Source organism: Nannospalax galili, unplaced genomic scaffold, assembly GCF_000622305.1.
Source record: "Nannospalax galili isolate Female #2095 unplaced genomic scaffold, S.galili_v1.0 scaffold567, whole genome shotgun sequence".
NCBI classification, from domain to species: domain Eukaryota; kingdom Metazoa; phylum Chordata; class Mammalia; order Rodentia; family Spalacidae; genus Nannospalax; species Nannospalax galili.
Genome location: NW_008357638.1, coordinates 737,410 through 759,836, shown reverse-complemented (window position 1 = coordinate 759,836; position 22,427 = coordinate 737,410). Strand labels below are relative to the sequence as shown.

At 43.9% G+C, this 22,427-nt stretch overlaps 1 protein-coding gene across 6 annotated transcripts in view; it reads left to right on the top strand.

Moving 5' to 3' along the window:
- Nedd4l (NEDD4 like E3 ubiquitin protein ligase) overlaps positions 1-22,427 on the top strand; it is a 364,487-nt gene that overhangs the window by 268,787 nt on the left and 73,273 nt on the right. For all 6 annotated transcript variants that reach the window (XM_008855365.3, XM_008855364.3, XM_029557321.1 and 3 more), the window contains 3 exons: positions 11,488-11,538; positions 20,397-20,458; positions 20,602-20,704. In XM_008855365.3, coding sequence (XP_008853587.1) covers positions 11,488-11,538; positions 20,397-20,458; positions 20,602-20,704 — 216 coding nt within the window. The remainder of the gene's footprint in view (positions 1-11,487; positions 11,539-20,396; positions 20,459-20,601; positions 20,705-22,427) is intronic.

The following is a 22,427-nucleotide window of genomic DNA, read 5'->3' as shown; positions in this document are numbered from 1 at the left end:
GGCCAGACAGGGCTACTAATGAGAACTTGTCTCAAAAAAGCAGCACCCCACCCCAAGTTACATTTTAAATTGTGATTTTTTTCCCCCACAAAGCTTTGAGGCTTCTATTCTAATCTCTATCCCATTAACATTATGTATGGAAAGGAGGAATTTCTGTTTTCCATTTTTCTTTTCCTGCCCAAGGAAAAGGAAGTTTTAAATATTTAATGAGTTTTGAGGGAAACTTTTCAATTACCTAGTTAATGACCTGACTTTATGATCGATTGTATGATCTTAAACAAATATTTTTGCTTGGTGGACCTCATAAATAATTTTGAAAAACTGCTTATTACACATTTTTAAGTTGACACCTGTAATTTATCAGTAGTTGAATAAATTATTAGTCCAATGGTTGCAAATGATGTATTGAATATTGCTTGTGTACTTGAGACATATTTCAGAAAGTATCTAGTATGTTGGATAATTTGGTTTTATGGCTGCAGATATAGCTCATCTTAAAGAACATTTCTACCATAAATTGAATTAGCAAAGCCAGTCTTTGTTGCTAAAGTAATCCGCCATATTGGGCTTATTTTCTGCCAGAAAATACCCGACTTCATCTTTTACCTTTTTATCAGTTAGATAGCTGCATGGATGGATGGACTGATGGGTAGATGAATGGATAGGTGGCAGATATGCAAGATATTACTGTCCCATGAAACTGTCACCAAGGAAAGACAGAGGTCTCTCCTTTGCATCCTCTTAGCTTCATTTGCTCGCTCAAGAACCATCTGTTCTCCAGTTGCCCCTTCATTTTAGCTTAGGGGTAAAATGGATGGTGGCAAAAGTCAGGAAGAATAAGAAGGTTGCCTTTGGAAAGCCTGAGAAACATGGCCGTCATTTAGAAAGAGGAGATGGAAGGGAGATGCACCATGCAGCAGACACTTGGAAGGATCCAGATGATTTGTTTAAAAATATCCTTAGCCAAGCACCCTGGGAAATCTCTGCATGTCCCCAGGGTGTGCATGTTCCTGTTGGAAGAACTCTGCTTGCAAAGGTGGGGGTGGAAAAATAATGTAAAAGTGTTCAGTTCCATTCCCTTTTCAAGCTTATACTTTACTCATTTCACAATTATGTGGTAATGTAAATGAAGAGAAAGGCCATCCTCAGGAATATGCCATGGCAAATACTGTTAAATTCCACTCCTTTAGAGATGGCAGCCCTGGTGTAGGTATAACTGTGAGGCCCATGGAACGGTTTCTGCAGCATAGCAAACCAGGATTTCCTAAGGAGGGGAGCTGCTTGGGTTTACATGAAGGCTCTGGTACACCCTCAAGATGGATGCTCTGTGGCCTGAGGAAGGTTTCTTACCCTCTTCCTGACAGTGCCTGGCCCATGGGAAGAAGGACCTACATGTGAGCTTACATTCCTTGAAGTCTTGAGGCTCTCCCAAGAGCTCAGCTGGAGCTTCTCCCCAGCACATTGATAGAGTCTACTAGCAGGAGATGTGATTACAGTCAAAACATGGAGAAGAGAGACCCAGAAGGATCTACGTAGGATGCCAGAGCACACATTACAAAGCTTGTTTCATGGATCCCTGAGGAAAAATGAGTTAGCATCCTTGCGTAAACTCCTATGATTCTAGTTCAGCATCCTTGGTCATTAAATGTCCAAGGATGAACATACCCTGTACCTACATTATCATGTAATATGCTGTTGCTGGCTTGCAGTTCTCCACATACCAAAATGTTGGCCAGTCAGGAAACTAGGTGGACTGCTTATTTTGCGTGCTCAGACTTGTCAGGCAGAGGTTTTAGCATCAAGCATACCAATGAAGTCAGAATATAAAAATGATATTGAAGCCGGGCATGGTGTGGTACACACCTTTAGTCCCAGCACTTGAGAGGCAGGGACAGGAGACTCTCTATGAGTTTTAGGCCAACCTGGTCTATATGGTGAGTTCCAGGCCAGCCAGAGCTACATAGTGAGACCCTGCCAAAAAAAAAAAAAAAAAAAAAAAAGAGGTTATTAAACCCATGGTACACTTGTATTCACTTTTCCCCTTTGTCCATTTTGTTTCCTGAGACTGCACTGGTCTGTCATTAATTACTTCAGGTAATTAATATCTATTCTTTGGTACTGAAGAGAAGCTATATAGGACCCAGAAGTGATTTTTTTAAGAGTATTAAAATTGGTTAAATTTGATTTTTAAACTTCTCCCAGAGTGGATTGAAGAGATAGCTCAACTGTTAAGAGCTCATACTGCTCTTCCAAAGGACCAGAGTTCACTTCCTAGCATCCATGTCAGGCAGTCACAACCACCTGTAACTTGAGCTCCAGGGGAATCCAATACCTTCAGGCTTCTGTGGGCATCTGCACACACACAACATATACTCAGAAGCACACACACATACACGTGCATAAATATAAATTTTTGTTGTTTTGTTTTGTTTTGAGACAGGGTCTCCCTGTAGCTCCAGCTGACCTGGAACTTGCTATGTAGACCAGGCTGGCCTCAATCTCACAGAGATCCACCTGCCTCTGCCTGCCAAACGCTGAGATTAAAGGCATTCACTATCATACCTGGCCCATAAATACATTTTTTATCAAAACCAAAACTTCTCCAAGGAGGAAATGAGACAGCTATCTTGAGAAAATTATCTTAAATTCTTGAGCAATGAAGAAAAAAATGTACCTTAAAACTAGGAGCTTGAAATTAGACAAATGTTGTCCTTAAGTGAATCCAGGAACACATTTTCATTTAAATTACAACTTCAAAGTTCAGCATCAGATGAGTATATTTTGTCCCAAGTAGAGTGTTTGAGAATGTTCACCTTGTTTTTGGCAGATTATATTCATTTACTTGGGTGGGGGGAACTCAACAAATTTAACCTTTCACAAGGTGGCACTGGAGAAGGACCTGAGTGAGACAATGACAGTAATTAACTTTATATGAAAATGCTGGTGGCCTTTGCCCAGAAACTTGTGCCTCTGGATCACTGAGAAGCAAAGGTGCCAATTAACTGTGAAACCAGGTGACAGTGGCCTCGTCCCTCTGAAGATGCACGCGGTAGATTACAGTTAGCTCTCCTTGGTCTAGGACTGAGGGGAAGATTTTTCTTGACAGATGAAAAAGGAAGGGTGAGGACTTTCAGGGCACCCCCACCCCCAGCAGCCCCACAGCCTAGATGGGTAGTTGGCAGTGCCTCTGGCGGACTCTCGGGTACTTGGGGGCAAAGACAATGTGGCACTTTCCTCTGATTTGGGCTTCTCCCTCTTCCATTTTTGCTGTATGCCAGTGTGGAGTTGGGAACATTGGTCACAGAGGGTATTCACGAGTGGGGACCAGGCTGAGACCTTGCAGCCTGCTTCACCTTGCAGAGAGCCCAGGAGTAGAACTCCTGTGGATACATGCCAAGCTTTCTTTTTCAGGGGAGACTGGAGCCTCTTGGCCACATAGCTGGATGACCTCACACTCTCCTCAGCACTCTTGCCACCAGGCCACCTTCCTAACATTCTGTCCTTGCCAGTCTTCCATTATGTGGTGCCCTTGAGTGTCTTCTCCCACATAAGCCAGATACATGGGGCCTTAGAGGCTATATTGGTTGGTTCAACTCACAATTTGACACAACCTAGAATCACCTTGGAAGAGTATCTTGATGAGAAATTATCTAGATAAGGTTGGCTTGTGGGAGTGTCTGGGGATGGAGTATCTTGATTGTTAATTGATATAGGAAGACCCAGCCCATTGTGGGCAGCACCATTCCCTGGGCAAAGAGTGCTGAACGTTAGAAGAGAAAGCTAGCTGAGAGCAAGCGAGCAGGGATCCATGCATTTATACCCCTCTACTCTTGACTGTGGATGTGGTGCTTTAAGTTGCTGTCTTGACTTCTGTGCAATAATGGACTCTCACCTGGAATTGGAAGCTGAAGTAACCCTCTTCTCTCCTAAAAGTGTTTTTGGTCAGGACATTTTTATCACAGCAACAGAAATGAAACTAGGACAAAGACCCAGCCTCTCTTCCCTCCAGCCAGCAGTAGTCCAGGCCTTCTGCCCACTCCCCTGCAACCTTTCTCTTTGGCACCTCACAGCTTTGGCCTAACATTTCCACTACAGCTCATTGTTAGTCCTCCTGTCAGGCCTCCCTATGGTCATCCAGGCCTTGACCTACGGGAGGAGGTGTTCCTGGGATTCCTGCAGCAGTCCACTCATCCTGTTACCGAGCAGCTCCAGGTTGTGTGGGGCTGGACACAGAACTACAGAGCCCCTCACCACCATGGCTGTTGAGCACTGGACCTGTGGGGTGTCCAGCTTGAGATGTGCTGAGAAGTGTGTCTTTCTTCAGCAGACCTCTGCCTGGAAGGGTCATTGAGGAGATGCACTGAGCTCGGAAGTACTGTTCACATCCGGGGCCTGGTTCCCAGAGCTCCAGGCTTTCATGCCCCTCTGGTTTACTGCGTGTTAAATTCTGATAATTGAATGTTTCTGTTGTAAAAACTGCAGTTCCTATGGCCCTCTGGCCCTGCACCTGGAATGTGCTTGTAACTGGGGGAAGAGTGAATGCTCTCCACTTGTCTCTAACTACCCAGAGGAGGGAGAACTTTAGGCATATCTCTTCCCTGGTGTCATAGCTGGGCACATGGAGCAACTGGGACCCCATTTGGCCCGTGAAGGCCGAGTTTGTACTAGCGCAGTTATGTCCCTGGACCATATCCAGACGGCAATGGCAGGGCTGCTCAAGTCTGCTGGCACAGTTGTTCCTTGATCCATCCACCTCTCCATGCCGTCTGTTTGTGTTTTCAAGAAAAGCATTCCTTAAAATAGCTGCTCTTCCTAATGGCAATAGAGCTGGTGTGGTGTAGCTGTGCCTCCTCCCAGCGTGTTTTACTGGGGCCTGTTCAGGTCCTGTGATTGTGTTGACATGGAGGCCTAGTTTGTTGTTACAAATAAGAACCAGGGCTGGAGAGATGGCTCAGCGGTTGAGAGCACCGACTGCTCTTGCAGAGGACCCGGGTTCAATTCCCAGCACCCACATGGAGGCCTTAACTCCAGTTCCAGGGGAATACGAAGCCCTCTTCTGACCTCTGCAGTATTGCAGGACACGGGTACATTCACATACATGCAGGCAATACACTCATACACATAAAATAAAAATAATAAATAAAATATTTTAAAAAAAACAGTGTCTCTAGGACACACCTTACTGTTTATAAGGGCACATGCATTCAGATAATGTTTCCCCATGACATGTTTTCTTTGTTTTTAGTGGAATGCCACATGACTATTACTGCATTAAGATAACCTCCCTGACATTTTGAAGCATTTCACCTTGAAGCCAGAGGCTTCAGGTGGTAAAATATGGGATGTGGGCAGAGTGAAGGGGGGAGCCCTTGCAATGTGGAATGTGGCAGCAGTCATTCAGTGGATGCTATACTGGAGGTGCAGCAGGGGCTCATGCAGTGTGGGGTATGGGCAGAGGTGAAGGGGATCTTGTACAGAGCAGGCTCTAGGATCGTGTGGCAGTGGAGTGGGGCTTGTCCAATGTGGATGGAAGTGAAGGGGGGCTTATGCACTGCATTCTGCGGGCAGAGGTATAGCAAGGCTTTGCAGTATATGCTGTGGGTGGAGGTACAGTGAGGGTTCACGGGTTACAGGTGCAGGTGGAGTGGGGCTCATGTAGTATGGGCTATGGTGGAGATGCAGCAGGGCCTGTGCAGTGAGGCTCTGGGAAGAGGTACAGCAGGGGCTCATAGAATACAGTGTGTAGGCAAAGGCTCATGCAGTGCAGCTGTAGGCAGAGGTGCTGCAGGGGCTGGTGGGATGTGGGCAGAAGGAAATCAGGGGCTCGGGCTATGCAGGCTGTGGGTGGAGACCAGTCACTCTTGGCATCTTTCAGCCACAGCCCTCTCCTGTGTACGTGATAGAAGCTGATGTGCCTGACAAGTGAAAGGAGAACACACATCTTTCCTTTTGTCCGTGATGACAAAGCCGGCGTCATGCCTTACTGAGGAATGAGACAGGGTCTAAGAAGGAATTCATCATGACATTCAGGTGGCTGCCCAGATACTAAGCTGTGGAAGAGTCACTGTGTTTGTGACATTTGATCTAAAAGGCTTCTGTGAAAGTTACTCAAGCCATTCATTCTTTACATAGCTTTGTGTGCATGCTTCCGAACTGGCTCCAAAAATAAAACTGTCTCCTGCCCCCTGTGCCATCACTGAGGTGCCGGGCTGTGGAGGGAGGCAGTAAGGCACAGAGGCTGTGATGAGTGGGTGAACAGAGGTCATTTTTCAACTCACAGGTTGAAAAACACTGCCGAGATACACAGCTACAGTGCTATGTGGGGTCATTCCTCCAAGAATTGACTGTCCTTTTTGATATGCCTTGCCTATGGATACAGCACCCTTAGATACCCACCCTTCCTGTGTGAGATCCTTTGTGCTGTTTATCTCCATTTGTGACATTCAACCATGTTCTGTCTTAGTTCTTAAATTCTGATTCTTGGGGCTGGGGAGATGGCTCAGCAGTTAAGAACGCTGGTTGTTCTTGTAGAAGACCTCGGTTTGAATCCCAGCACCCATATGGCAGCTAACAACTGTCCGTAACTCCAGTCCCAGGGGATCTGACCGCCCCTTCTGACCTCCGCGGGCATTGCATGACACGGGTGTACTTACCTACATGCAAACAATACACACATACACATAAAATAAAAATAATAAATTTTTAAAAAATTCTAATTCCCTAGTTTACACTGGAAATTCCATTTACTTCCATTTGTGGAAGAAATTCTAATCTTAGAAGTTATTACTTAAGAGATTCCCAGGATAAAACTTCAACAGGAGGTAACATTGGATGGTTTTCATTTTCTGTAGTTAAATAGCATTCAAAACTTTCCTTTTGGTGGCACACAAAAGGAAACTAGGTGTTTTGGTGGTGGTGGTGGTAGTGGTGGTGGTGGTGGCGTGTGTGTATATTCCAACACATATGTAGGCCAGAGTTCAATACTGAGTGCGTTCCTCACCGATTAACTAGGCTAACTGGCCAGAAAGCCAGGGCTCCTGTCTCTACCTCCCAATACTGGGATTACAGTCACACATCTCCCTACCAGCTTTTTATATGGGTGTGATCTAAACTCAGCTCTTCATGCTCGCACAGAAAGCACCTTTATGGGGCTGGAGAGATGGCTCAGCAGTTAAGAGCACTAACTGCTCTTCAGAGGATCCAGGTTTGATTCCCAGCACCCACATGGTGACTAACAGCCACCTATAACTCCATTTCCAAATGATCCAACACTCTCTCTTCTGTCCTCCACAGGCACTGCATGATAGGGGTGCACTTACATACATGCAGGCAAAACACTCATACATATAAAATTTTTAAACAAAGAAAGCATCTTTACTCACTGAGCCATCTCCTTAACCCCAATAAACTCATCTTGTTCACAACTTAGCCCACAGATTTACTTACATATGTAACTGAAAGGAGTTTCTCAAAACAGTACTTGTATTTTGTGTGAGGCACTGATATTTTCTGTTATAAATTTTAAATAGGAGCCATAATGGAACTCAGAGTACTTGTGAAGTATGCATGAAGTCTTGGATTCGATTCCCAGTACCAGAAGGGAAAATAAAAAAGCTTTCTGATTATAACCACCTTATAACCTGTGAGGTTGCAACTCACAGTTTAAAAAACACTGCCTGCATACATACCTGCAGTATTGTGTGGGTTATTTCCCCCAATAATTGCCAATCCTTTGTTATATGCTTTGCTTTATGGATTCAGTGTAGCCCTTGAGCACCCACCTTTGTTGAATTCTGATTGCTTTTATTCCCCAACAGTCCCCTTCCTCACCCCTCAGTTTCTATAGGCCAAGTTCACATTGCCTCAGTCTGGAAAGGTGGAAGTATACTGAGGTTTAGATCCTGCCCTTCGAGTACAGTTCTAACCCAAGGATCAGGGGCTCGTGTGTTCCTTTGATTGGGCAGGTTTCTTAAGAGACTAAGTCTCATGTAGTTTGAGAACAGTAGTTAGCACAGTAGTGTTCACTTCTGTGCTATGCACACAAGGACTGTGGAGCTACAGTAGTGTTTCATTGAAGCTGTGGTTTCAGTCCCGAGGCATTGGGCCCTGTTGTCATTCACAAACCATGGAAGCGTATCACCACATGAATGCAGTGCACTCTTGTCCCCATTGCTTTGAAAGGGAAAGGCAAACTGGCTGTAGTGTGCACACTTGTAGTCAAACCTCGTAAGAGGCTAAGGCAGGAAGATCTCAAGTTGAAGACTAACCTGAGCTGCATGAGCGACACCTGATTCTTGAAAAAAGCAAAGGGAGCAGGAGGCAAAATGAGTGACTGAATGAATTATGGATGTATGTATGGATGTATGTATGTATGTATGGATGGATGGATGGATGGATGGATGAATGAATGAATAGATGAGGAAGGGTAGTCCTGAATGTAGTAAGAAGTAGTTGGTGAGTAAACACTAAGATTTATGCATTTATTTCACTTTTATTGCACTGATAAGGGAATATAGTTTTTCATTTCATCTTACATGACCTGCTCTGGAAGCTATAGTGTAAAATCTCACTGGCATGTACACTAAGCACGTACATTGTCCTTGCGTAGGAAATAAAACTATGCCCTTAACTCAAATATCCTATAGCTTAAACTTTCTTTGACTTGGGGATGTTTTGTAACCTAAATTTCTCAGCCAAACACATCCTCTGTTGACTGATGAAATATTGGTTAAATTCATTTATTCTGACCATGTGCTCTCTTGGACTTCATCTCCATTTTGTTTAAATATTAATTTTTTTTCAGCTCTTTTCATGTGACATAATTAGAGCCTTTAGTTTCTTTCAGTGATGAGGCTCCTTTATCTTTGGGTGTTTTGGAAATTGTTGTTTCAATGTAAGGAGGAAACTTGATCACTTTGGAAAAAGTTTCTCAGAGCAGCATATCTCAGGGGATTCAGTCAACTTTCATTTTCTGGAAGCAGCTGCTGGAGGAGGAGATAGTATGAAAAGTGACGTGCCCAATGAGCACTTTAACAGAGGCCCCTAAAGTTATATCAGACTGTGTTGTCATGAGTGTCTCCCCTTAGCACCACTGAGAGCCAGCATCCAAAGAGGAACCCAGAGTTAGTGCACCTGTCTTGCTTTCCACCACTGACTGAGATGCATAGAGTATGGGTTTAGGATGGGCTCAGGCACCAGCCTTCCCAGGCAGGAGCCTAGACCCTTGTTAGGTCATATACCACATAAGCACACATCTAAAGTGGGCACAGTAGGGGCTGGAGAGATGGCTCAGTGGTTAAGAGTGACTGCTCTTGCAGAGGACCCAGGTTGAAATCTCAGCACCCACATGGCAGCTAACAACTATCTGTAACTCCAGTTCCAGGGGATCCAACACCCTCTTCTGACCTCTGCTGACATTGCACAAAATGAGTACACTTACATGCATGCAGGCGATACATTCATACATATAAAGTAATAGAAGTAAATAAATTAAATATTTTAAAGTGGGCACAAGAAATGCCTGCCTCCTCGACTTGCTGCAGGCCTAGCCACAGCCAGTCACAAAGCCTGTGTCAGGTGAGCACTGTGGTAGTTGTCAGTGCTAGGTACCTGACTTCTGGCATCTGAGTAGAGCTGAATTCATGTGGTTGGTTTGAAACTCTAATGTCTCCCCAGCTAAACAATACCAGTACATAGATAGTTTCTGAATTTTTGCTAAAATGCATTAAGATTCAGGATTCATGAGTAATCTTTTTTATACCAGGTTATTAAGTGGTGCTTTGAATACTACAGTGGTGTGGTTTGGTTTGGTTTGATTTGGTTTGGTTTGGTTTAGCTTTGGGGTCTTTTTGAGATGGGGTCTCCCTATAGCCTCAGCTGGCCTGGAACTCACTATGTAGACCAGGCTGGCCTTGAACTCACAGAGATCTGCCTGCCTCTGCCTCCCGAGTACTGGGACTAAATGTGTGCACTGCCACGCCTGGCTTATTTTGTTGTTGTTTTTTTTTTTTTTGCAACAGGGCCTCCCTGTAGCCATAGCTGGCCTAGAACTCACTATGTAGACCAGGCTAGCCTCAAGCTCATAGAGATTCACCTCTGCCTCCAGAGTGCTGGGATTAAAGGTGTGCACCAGTTAAGGGCTTAATTTTATATCCCATGCTGGAAAGTAAACCCAAAGCTTCAGCCATGCCAGGAGAGCACTCCACCACTGACATGAAATTTTCAAGGATCACTTACTGAGTCCTTCACAATCAGCAGCAGGAGAGGGGGAGGAGAGGAAAGAGGACAAATGGCAACTCCACGCTTCTCCTATTGAGCACACATACCATTCAAGGCCTGTATTCAACATCTCTATTTCTTTCTTGATGGTACAGTTAACTGACATCAATACAGCTCTGGAACACCAGCCATAGAGAGGACAAATATATGTGCACAAATATATATGACTACATATGTGGGTCACAGAGGTGGGGATGGTCCTGTGCAAAGTAGTATCTTTGAATCTCAGTAAGCTAGCAGAGCAAAAATTAGAGCCCAGCATTCAGAATGGGGATCTAGGCCCTCTCTTTGACTTTCCCTCTATTAGCTGTGGGAAGGGTTTGATTCTGTGCAAAAGACTTCCCAGTGTCCATGCATTTGCATGTGGTTGCAGCAACTGTGTGTTTCACTATGGGGAAGGCAGAGGTCATGTTTTGGTTTGTGTCTGAGGTTCTCTGAACGCCAGAGGCCAGGCCACAAGCACCGTAACCCCTGGATATGGTAAGAGCATGGCTATTGGGCACTCAGTGGTCCACCCAGGGACCCTTGAACCTGAGTTCTGACTCTCTAGTGATTCTGGAAGTCTTAGAGGAACCAATGAATATCTCGTAATGAATGCCATCTGGGTCCCATTTAAGTCCTACAGAATCATGCTTGTGGTATGGCCTGAGAGCAAGGAATACACGTCCAAAATTGTTGATTTCCTCCCCAACCATGGATTATTCAGTAGTGTACTTACTAGATAGAAAAAGCTTTTCTTTTTTCTTTTTATGATCTGCAGTTTATAAGATTTATTAGTAACTAAGCCATACTCACTTCTTTAGACTCTCAGAAAGTTCTTGGATTTATAGCACAATAAATATGTGTTAAAGTGTTCCCAACATTTCTGTCCTGCCTTCTTTTTAAGCTGGTTACGACTCTGCCCCCAAACCCTAAATGGCCTTACATGCCTCTCCCCTGACTGGCCACATGTTCCCATCTGAAGAGAGGATTCCTTGCCCTTCTTTTCAGGGGTAGGCGCTAGCCAGTGTCAAACACTTGAAGACCATATATGAAGGCTGGCCCCCCAGGTCTCCCCGTGACTGCTTTGTGCCTCATCTTGGCTGTCGGCCTTTGCCCCCACCTCTCCACACTGGGTCCTAGACTGCTGTCTCTCTGTTCATGAAACAGTTTTTAAGAAGTATGGACAATCGGAACAGATGGCAGGATTAACTCTGTTTTTCTTTACAGACACGAGACGACTTCCTGGGCCAAGTGGACGTGCCTCTTAATCACCTTCCGGTAAGGACAGTTACATGCTCTGTGTTGCATGCTGTGGGAAGGGGTTTCTAGGGATTTCCTACTGGAAAGTGTGTAGAGTAGCTCCCTCAGCATGATCAAAGTCCAGCCATGGCTGTTTTCTAGAAAGTTGCTGTCTTGAGGGGTCAGATAGAGGAGAAGTATAAAAAATCACGTGTCAGAATCATGTGCATTCTCTTGTTAGTATCTCTGGCTCCCCTGTCATTCTCTCTTTAGCTCCCCAACCTTTTGATATTACCCCTTACCGAATAGCTACCTCCTCTTTCCAGCCCCTCGTCTTGAACTTGATTTTAGCTCCCACATGACCTTTGATCTGGCCTGCTGTTGCTTTTCTTTACCAGAAGTGTCTCCATCTGCACAGGCCGTTATTTCCCAGGTTTTATGTGTTCCTAACTTTCTCCATCAGCTTGAGAACAGAAAAGAAGACTGTCCATTCTTAATTGTCTGTGCTTGTCTACTGGAAACACCACCCTCACCTTAGAATATTTTGGGGTGGCCTCTGTGGCTCTGTCCCTTCCTCATTGCTCAGTGAGCAAACTGTGGAGGCTATGGATTGTTAGTGCAGTATCAGTTACAGATAGGATGTGGGGACAAGAGTTAGAAGTCTTGGTAAAGGTATAGCACAGCTCATATTCCAGCTGCCATTTTCCAGATTATTCTACCTCTCTTCCTGGGGCAGCACAAAGTGATATAAGTAGCAGCCAGGAGAGGAGAGTCAAATATTTCTGCCTTACAAGGGCACTGTATTTTTTAATGCTTTGTGTGAGCATGTAGCATAAATAGTCTATAAACTAAAGTGACGGGAAACATCTAGTGCAAGCCTCCTGCTGTGTGGAAACCGCTACTGTTCCTAGACGGTAAATGCCAAGAAAGTCTGTGTCTTACCAGGGAAGCTTTGAAGGTGTGTTATGAAGGAATGGGATGGTAAGAGATTTATTCTCACTCACTCTGGGGAGCTATTAAGGAAGAAAGGCTTCAAGGAATACATTCCCTTACAAAGGACTGGAAACGGAAGTGATAGCATTAAGATATGTTTGCTTCAGCGTAAAAACCTGAAATTCAGGTGAATAAGGAGTGTGTATACCTGCATGGTGCTTTTATGAGACCCATCCCTTAAGCCATCAGAAACCTGGTGATTGTTTTTAAGATTTATGTTATTTATGTCTATCTCTGTGGGTGTGTGCCCACAGAGGCCAGAAGGAGGTGTTGATCCCTTGGAGCTGGAGTTACAGGCCTTTGTGAGCCACCCAATGTGAGTACTGGGATCCAAACTCTGGCAGTGAGTGCTCTTAACCACTGAGTCATCTCTGTAGCCCCAAACCTCATGATTCTTTCAGGTCTCACTGAGAGAATATGAATCTCTCAAAAATCTGCAAGCAAAGATTTCAAACATTTCAGCCTCAGTAGGTTTTTCCAATCCTGTTCTCAGGTCAAAACTGTAAAACCATGCTTTGAGACCATGCTGATCTGGTGACTGCTTCTTTTGTGACTGTCCCCAGCCACTCTTTTCCCTAAAGAACCATGTGATAGGCAAGGGAAGTTATTTACTAATAGTCTTTAAGAGTCATGAGTGAAGGACTGGAGAGATGCTTAGCAATTAAGAACACATGCTATTCTTCCAGAGGACCCAAGTTCGGATTTCAGTTTAAAAAAAGAAGAGCCAGGCATGGAGGTGTACAGCTTTAATCCCAGTATTTGGTAGACAGAGGCAGAGAGTTTGAGGCCAGCCATCCAGGGCTACATGGTAAGATCCTGTCATAAAGAATGAAAAAGAGTTGTAAGTGAAAATCGTTAACAGCTTTCTCCAGTATGCCCTTGTTTGTGTAATTTAGGAGTGACTTGTTTTAAAAGATAGAGTAGAGCTTCCAGAGAGCAGAAGAATGTTTTTCTTCTCTGGTCAAGTCAGTACAGGGAATAATTGGGCTTTGGATTTTTAGTGGTGACAAGAATAAGCTTTCAAAGAAGTAGGTGCTACAGAGGCTCAGCACTAGAACAGAAGCCATCAGATTAAGGAGAGGGTAATTATGTGTTCAGAGTACATCGCATGAATGTATGAAATGGCATGATGGAAGTCATTATTTTGTACAATTAATATATGCTAAGAAAAAAATTTTAAGATATCACAGATTAAAGTGACCACCTGGAGAGGACAGGGTCTCACAAGTGAAAGAATGGGGCCTCCCAGTTACACCGATGCCCAAAGATAGCCAGTTACATTGTATGTCCTGTACTGTGAATTGACTGCCTCTTTGAGGCAACTACGTTCAGGGAGATGGACCACAGTGGATACTGTGGGCACTGAAGGTACATCCTTTGTGTTCTCTGTGGTCATAGAAACCAGGTATTATATTCTGACTGGACTTTGCCTTGGAGCCAAGGATTTGAGGTGCTGTCATGTGTGTATTTGGCCATATATGTAGGGAACTTGTGGGGAAATTGCACAGACATACATTCTGTGTTGTCAAGTACAGTGTGAAACTGATGCAGATGTTGGCATTTAAATCTAGTTTGTGGATGAATCCTGGATGTTCTGTCTTGACAGCTATAAAACCATTGTTATGCTTAGATTATATGTGGCCTGCAGATCTAATATTTGTCTGAAATATCCAGTTTTAGGTGAAAAAAATAGGGAGATGGAAAAAAATAAATTCCGGTTGTTCCCATTAATAATGGAGTACATGGGCCCTGTCAGCCACTCTCGGCAGCCTTCATAGAGGGCTATGAAGGGATCTGATGGAGTATATGGCTGCTAATTGATAATGCCCCTTTAGCTGCCAGAGAACTCATTCCTTCAACAAATATTTACTGTAGATGGAATTCTGGTCTTTGCAGATATGTCAGAGGAATGAGTATTTCCCTCATGTGACTTCTTGCTGGCCTTACCAGAACCACTTGTGGTAGTTGGGCATTTTGAGGTGTGGCCAGTATGGTGGAGGAGTTTATAATTCTGCATTTTCATTGAAGTCTAAATGAGTTTTATTCCTTTCCCCTCCCCTCATGTCGGGTCTGTATAATTCTGCATATGTACTAAAAGTATTTAATTTCAGTAATAACAAGCTTCAAAATTGGAAAATCATGGAAATAAAGATGAATTTTTTTTCTTTTTCAAATCTGTACTAGCAGAATGCTTAATTATCCCTTCTCGTTAACATATATATTCACCTATTTCTAAGTATTTTATTACTCTGTACTATCCTTCTTGTTGTTGTGCCTGGTACTGGATTATACAAGGACTCTTTTTTTTAATGTCTGGGTTTTATTGCATTTATTTATCTGTGTTAGCACATGTGTGTGCTTTACCACAGTACTCGTGTGGAAACCAGAGGGCAACTCATGGAGGAATTGGTTTTCTTCTTCCACCATGTGGGCCCCAGGGATTGAACTCTGGTCATCAGGCCACCAATGGCCCTATTAGGAATAAAAATGGCTAACAACTGTCTATAACTCTAGTTCCAGGGGATCCATAGCCCTCTTCTGACCTCCTCCGGCATTGCACAACACAGGTGCACTTACATGTAGGTAATGCACTCATATACATAAAATAGAATAATAAATAAAGATCGTACCCATCTTTGGTCTTTGGCGGTCTCTGGCTTCTTTCTGGTGACCAGCATAGGATGAAACTCTTGAGGAAATCAGAAACTTGATGGAAAAGGAAAGAAATGACCTTAGTGTAGATGGTTATGAAATTGTTTTAAATAATTCTTAAATGTTCTATAATTTCTATAAATGTTCTGTAATAATTTATGTATTTCATGAGTGTGGTTTCAAGAGAGAAATACGGTAGATCTCCCAAATGATACTTATTGAAGAACTTTTCCTCATCAAAATTCTAAAAGCTTGTCACAGCAGTTGCTAAAGGATATTGGCATTTTCAGTATCAAACCTTGCTTTCAGATTCTCAGGCTTGGCTCGCCTAAGCTGTCACCATTTACCTCTGTATGTTCTCTGACCCATAGAAGCCCCCCACGCCAACTTAGAGGGTCAGTGCAGGCCCCCATCAGTGGGTCTTCAGGCTTGTGGAGTTGGCCCAAGTCTCCCCACAGCCTACTGCCAAGAACTGGGCACCTGGATTAATTAAGTAGCATGCTAGGCCAGGTGGCCATTATGTGACAGTCCAAATTGGCACCCTGCCAGGGAGACAGTGGGGAGACAGCTGGGAACTAACAGGTGGGCAGGGGCATTGGTGACCAAGGCTGCTCTTCATAGTAGGTAGTCACTGCCTCTGTTATCAGCTGCAGTGGCCTGGAGAGGCAAAAGGGCAGCTCTGTCATTATCCCCAGAGCAGGAAAGGCAGGCAGTGATAATGAGAAAGAAAATCGGCTTCCTTGGCTCCTTTGATCAGGGATTCCTGAGTGCTTCATATTCATCAAGTGCTTCCAGATGAAAGAAAATAATTTTAGAATCTTGATTCACTGTCAGTCTTAGCTGTGAGTTGCCATTCTCCTGGTTTCATTTGTGAGGACCAAAAAAAAAAAAAAAAGGAACTGGAGATGGGGTTCAGCTTCTATAGAATGGTTGACAGCTGTTTCATTTTCTTCTATTCCAGACTCACTTTTTTGCTTTTTAAAATTACATTTAGTATTTCTTTATTTGTGTGTGATGTACATGCCACAGTGCAGGTGTGGAGATCAGAGGACAGCTTTCAGAAGTCAGTTCTCACCTTTCACCTTGTGGGTCCTGGGAATCAAACTCAAGTCATCAGGCTTGGTGGCAAGCACCTTTACCCACTGAGCCATTTTGGCAGCTCTGGGACTGATTATCTAGTATATCTTTTCCACTTTATTTCACTTTGAGAAACAGAATGTAGGAAAGGAAATGAGGTGAGTAGGCTGACCCTTTATGCGGGTCAGAGAACTAAGGAAATACAAATCCGCATTCCAAGACATCTCCCAAGGACAGGCTTTAAAATCTGGGAATCTGCCCGTCAGGTGTGGTCAACTTCCATCTGGTGACTGGTAAGTTGTCTGGGGAGACTTAAGTTAATATTCCTCTCAGCTTCTGCTTTCCTGAAAGACGAGCTTGCCTGCATAAAAGAGGCCAGCTTTTCACTAGCTCTGTGACAGTACAGAGCATCGGCACAGTTCCCTGAGCAGAGGCTCTGTGGCCTTGGTGACATACTTGTTACCTAAGAGATGCCGGCAGCAAAAACAAGGCCTGCAAAGGCAAAGGGAGGTTGTAATTGAGGAAGGTCCTGTCACCTATCAGCTGGCCACCAGTGCTGACCTTTCAACACAGCTCCTTTGTTCTCCTCCACAGCGCTACCAGGAACAGCTTCATTTGTTGTGACATATGATTGCTGATTCTTTTAAATTTCTGTGTTTACATTTGTTTGCTGCATTTCAGTGTGTCATTGCTGAAAGTTTTGTTATCTTGAACCTTCTGATAACTTAGGGATAAAAATAACTCCAACTGAATGAAGTTCTGATAGGTGCCTGCCCATTACACCCCTGAACCTTCTTGTCCCTCTTTCTTATTTCTTATGCCCCACCCATCTACCACCCCCACAGTTCCTCATGTTTCCCCACTGTTCCTCATGTTTCCCCACTATCCTCTGCCATTTAGACTCTCTGCATCCTTAGGCATTACACTAGGCAGAGAGAAGCTGTTGCAGGAACATTAACTCAAAGTAGTCTGGAGCAGCCTGAGCTAACATTTTTTCCATAACGGAGCATTTTCAGGGTACTGAGGTGGTTTAAAGCCATCACTAGACTCACAAGTTGCCCAGGTGATCGACATTCTTTCACCCTCTAATATTCATGGCTGGTGGCAAGATGGTGAGCCCTTCTCAGATGTGCCCAATTCATTACTATGGAGCTTGGAGGGACTCAAGGCATTTATGCACTCTTGAAATTATTTTTCAGGTGAGGAGAGAGGAAGGTGACTTGTCCAGCAAATGACAGACTGGTGGCAATACTGGACCTGTTCCTGGTCCCTAGCACCATGGTGTTTTTATACTGTGGTCAGGGGTGTGGAGGGCAGGACTAGCCTGAGGCTTGGCAGTGGCTGGTGGTTTCAGCCAGGTGTTAAAAGCTGGTGACCTGGCAACTTCCCTCTCCATTTGTCTTCAAAATGATTTATCTCATCATGTGCCATAGAGATGAAATTCTACTAAAGTAGCTGTTCCCTTTAACATAGCAACATTATCCAAGCTTGTCTTTTTTCCTTTTCCCTCAGTTAGGCATGGTGGCTCATGCTTGTAGTCTCAGCACTGAGGAAGCTGAGGCCATGAGTTCAAGACTAGCCTGATATATATGGTCTGTTCTGCTACTTGCTATGTGGACAGGTATATGTCCAGAGCCCTCTAAGCCCTGTGCTCTTCTCTCTGATGCTCCTAGGTTCCTTGCTAATATCCACTGGCAGTCAGCCCTGCAGACTACTGCTCTTCCTCTTCCCTCTTCTCCACTTATAAGACCTTCTCTTCATCTTTGACTGGCATGCTTACCCAGGATATTAGTCTTTTCCCTGTACCACCTGTATACCATTGAATTGGTTTTCCCTAGCAAATTGTTGCTGTGTCATCCTCTCCTATACTCCTGTATAGTTATCACCCTAAGGACAGGTGCTCTGTGGTTGTCTTTTACGTGGTATTGGCTAGAAATATTTGATGGTTAAGTGAACTTTGTGTGTGTGTGTGTGTGTGTGTGTGTGTGTGTGTGTGTGTGCGTGCACGCGCGCGCCTGTATGTGCGTGTGCATGTGGATGGAGGTCAGGGGACAACTTGTGAGAGTCAATTCTCTACTTCCGTCACATGTGTTCCTGGGATCTACCTCATGTCTTCAAGCTTGGCAACAAGCTCCTTTACGTGCTGAACCATGTGACAAGCCCCAACAAAGTACTCTTTTTGGTTTTGTTTTGTTGAGACGGAGTCTCCCTGTAGCTACAGCTGACCTGAAACTTAGTATGTAGACTAGACCGGCCTCAGTCTCACACAGATCTAGTTGCCTCTGTCTCCTGTGCACTGTGATTAAAGATGTATGCCACCACACCCAGCTAACAATAGTATTCTTGATGACTAAATTTTCCATTGTGAGTGATATACTGGAAACTTTTAAAGAAAATATCCCCCAAATGTCAGTAAGTTTGACTTATTGCCTCACTAAGAACAATCTTCTAAGAGAATATAGTTTACTTTCTTTAATGAAAGTAAATTTTTAGGGCTCAGTTTTTCTACATCAAAGAAATTTATCAACTAGTTACACATGTTATACTTAGTGCAAAGCAGTATTCTTGACCCCAGCAATACAGAGGTGAACAAGTTCAAATCACTGAAGTGAGGATGATAAATTAATCAATAAACAAGCCAACAAGGTGATTTTAGATAGTGATGGGGCGGATGAGCAGACTGATGTGATATGGGTGGGCTGATGATGACAGTTTATGTTAGGATCTCTGAGGGCAAGATGGCCCAGGGGAAGGAGCCATGTCATCTGGAGTTGACTGTTAGGCAGGAGGACTCTCAGTGTATGGGCTCTATGGTAGGATTAGACATGATCTGCTCACATGATAATTCGAGGATGGCTGGAATATGAGCAGTGGTCAGAGAAACTGGCACACAGTGGGGATACGGGGGTAAAGCCAGATCACATAGCTTATAAGTCCTAGGAAGGAATTTTCATTTCATTATAATGAGAATAGAGGGGCTGGAGAGATGACCCAGTAGGTAAAATGATTGCCTTGTCATGCAAGTTTAAAAGGATCTGTGTTCAAGCCTTAGAATCATGTGGAAAAAAAAAAAAAAAAAAAAACATTGTGGCATGAGTTTATAATCCCAGCACTGAGAAGCCAGAGATAGGTAGATCCCTGCTGTTCATTGATCATCCTCATAAGCCTAATCAATATGTACCAGACCAGTGAGAAGAGATCTTGTCCCAAAACACAACCAAAAAACAGCAATGTGAACAGCACTCAAGGTTGTCCTTTGACCTACACACACACACATATCCATCCATCCATGTGTACCTGTACACACAAACACACACACATACATACATGTACACACTAAAAGGGGGTGGTTAGGAAGCCATTAGGAAGGATATAAACATTTTAAATATAAGTGCATCCTCCTACAAACACACACATATTTACCTGACATCCTATACCATGCTACTGTGGCTTGTCTCTCTTCCTACAAAAGTAAATATTTTTTAATATCATTTGGTCTGTATATTTGACGTTTGACTACATATCTAACATTTTTAGAATAACGGCACATATTTTTCCAATTTCTTGCTTTGTTAGGCCAACCAACTTTGAACAACAAAAGCAATCCCCAGTTCTTGTGAAACAAGCACCCATCCCAGTTGCACTAACCACTTCTAGATATTAGTCCAAGGAGGCTGGTTGCTGGCCTGGATACTCTGAGCAAGAGATAACTGGGCAAGCCTTTGAGGCCAATATTTTAACGTGAGAAATAAGGTTGCCTTCAAAGGCTAGGCTTTGCTTATCCTGTTAACTCTGCTAGGTTTCTTGTGTCACAAGGATAATGAGGCACCAGTGACCACTGGTTTTCCAAAGTTAATCGGCTCTGGGAGATTGAAGAGCACCCTGCAGTTAGAAATTACATTTGGCAGTAATGGTTATAATTTTGTCATTTGTCTCTGGCTGGGGTTGACTACTAGAACCCGATGTAGATAGTGACATCTAGTGGATCTTAAATAGATAAACCTCAGTGGGCCTCTCAAGTGTTTAATTATTCATCTGGTCCCGGTTGAGGAGACAGCTCTTCTTTTACCCTTGTCATATTCTGAAAGTATAGCCAAAGTATCCCTGCTGAGTAGTGCCTAACATATATAATCAGTAAGGATATTTTTTTGCTAATCTATTTCTTCTCCCCCTAGACAGAAGATCCAACCATGGAGAGACCCTATACATTTAAGGACTTTCTTCTGCGACCTAGAAGGTGAGACAAGGGTGGATATATGTGTATGGGGGGCGGGGGTTACAACTGCTGGTTTCTCTGAGGACAGTTTGAGCAATTGTCATAAACAGGAAGGATGGAAACAAGCCATATCCTTTTATAACTGGTTTTCTTCCTGTATGCAGTCATAAATCTCGAGTCAAGGGATTTTTGCGGTTGAAAATGGCCTACATGCCGAAAAACGGAGGTCAAGATGAAGAAAACAGTGAGCAGAGGGACGACATGGAGGTAGGCTGGACACCTTCAAGCCTTGGCCTGTTTCCTGGCTATTGATCTTACTCTTTCCATTTTGAGACTTTGCCACTGAAGGAAGTGAATGCTTGTAAACTTAAATGTCAACACACTTATGTATATTCCTGAGATTATTTCACCACCAGTGTGTTTGTTTTAGCTGAAATCTACTTCTCATCTTGTGTCACGACACTAAGAACAGTGGAAAGGAAAGATTGGGCTTTAGACAGTTATATTAGTTGTCTTGTTGCTGTTATAAAATCCCTGACAAAAGTCACTTAAGAAATGAAGGAGGTTTGGGTACAGTCTGTTGTAGGGAAGTCCTCTAGGTAAGATCTTGAAGCAGCTGGTCACATTGTATCCATACTCAGGAAACAGAAAGTGAATAGGAAATGGGGTCAGACTATAAATTCACAAGACCCCCACCCCCATGACACATTTCCTACAGCTGGGGACCAGGTGTTCAAATGAGCCTAAGGGGGATAGCTCACATTCAAACCACAACAACATGAGAGCATCATCTGTGAATAGACAACCCCAACTCCCCCAACACCACCACCATCAAAAGTCCTCCTCACACACCTTGGGCTATTATTGCTGTAGACTTTGAATTCTTACAAGGTTCCTTTTAGTGTTTAAAATCGCTCCAGGATAGATGAGGTGATTTAGAAGAAATCGCTCCCGTTTTGGAGTCATTTGTCCCACAGGTAGCAACATATGCTGTGGAGCGCTCCTCAGGAAATGTCGTTTGTAATTAGCTGTCCAGACAAGTGTTCCTTTTTGTCCTCCCCGGGGCACAGTGGGCTCTTCACTTTCTGGTCAACTGACAAAAAAAAGATACCACCTCATTCTGGTAATATCTATGCTTCAGGTCCCACTGTGCCTTCTCAGCATGTGCCTCTGACAGTATTGTTCTGTTAGCCCAATTCTCATATTCTGAAAGCTTCCATTGAACAAGGCCTATCTGACTATTTTCCTATCTGTTTGCAGCTGTCTCACATGTATGATATGTAAATGATGCACTGTGGTCATGTTAACCAAACCCCTTCCAACCAAGAGGCCATATTTCCAGGCAGTATCTTGCTGTGGGCGTCCATAACTCTGACCCTGTGACAGGGACTGAAGGGGTGGCAGGAGGCAGTGGAGGTTGAGATTTCCCAAGCAAAGCAACTGATTTCTGTATCAAATCCTAGGAATTTTTTGCACTCTTCTTGTCCTCCAACTGTAGTAACCAGTGAATTGCTTGATTTTTCCAGTGGCTTTTCTAGGGAATGTTAGGAAAGCAATATTTAATGCCAAAAGTATGTGTAGTAACAGTGTAACTCTGACCCTGGCACCATGCAGTCTGTGCAGTGTCTGAGCGGCACAGCAGCTTCTAGGCTTCTTCTGGCTCCCAACTGTAGCAGACACAAGGTAAAGGCTTCCCCTCAGACACCAGCCCCAGGCTGTCTTCCCCGGAGACCAACAGCCCCTATAACTTACACATGCTTTCTGTCAGAACACACATGATACTTCATGGTGATGTTAAGAGGGTGACAGCTGTGACAGCTATAGCATGGCCCATGTCATTGGCTTTGTACAGCCCTGGAGACCTTCAGGTCAGAATAACCAAAGGAAGAGTAAAAATTTATGGTAGGACTTAGGAATCTAATCAGGGTTGGTGAGATGACTAAGCAGGAAGGGGACCTGTCAAAACTAACAACCTAAGTTCAATCCCCAG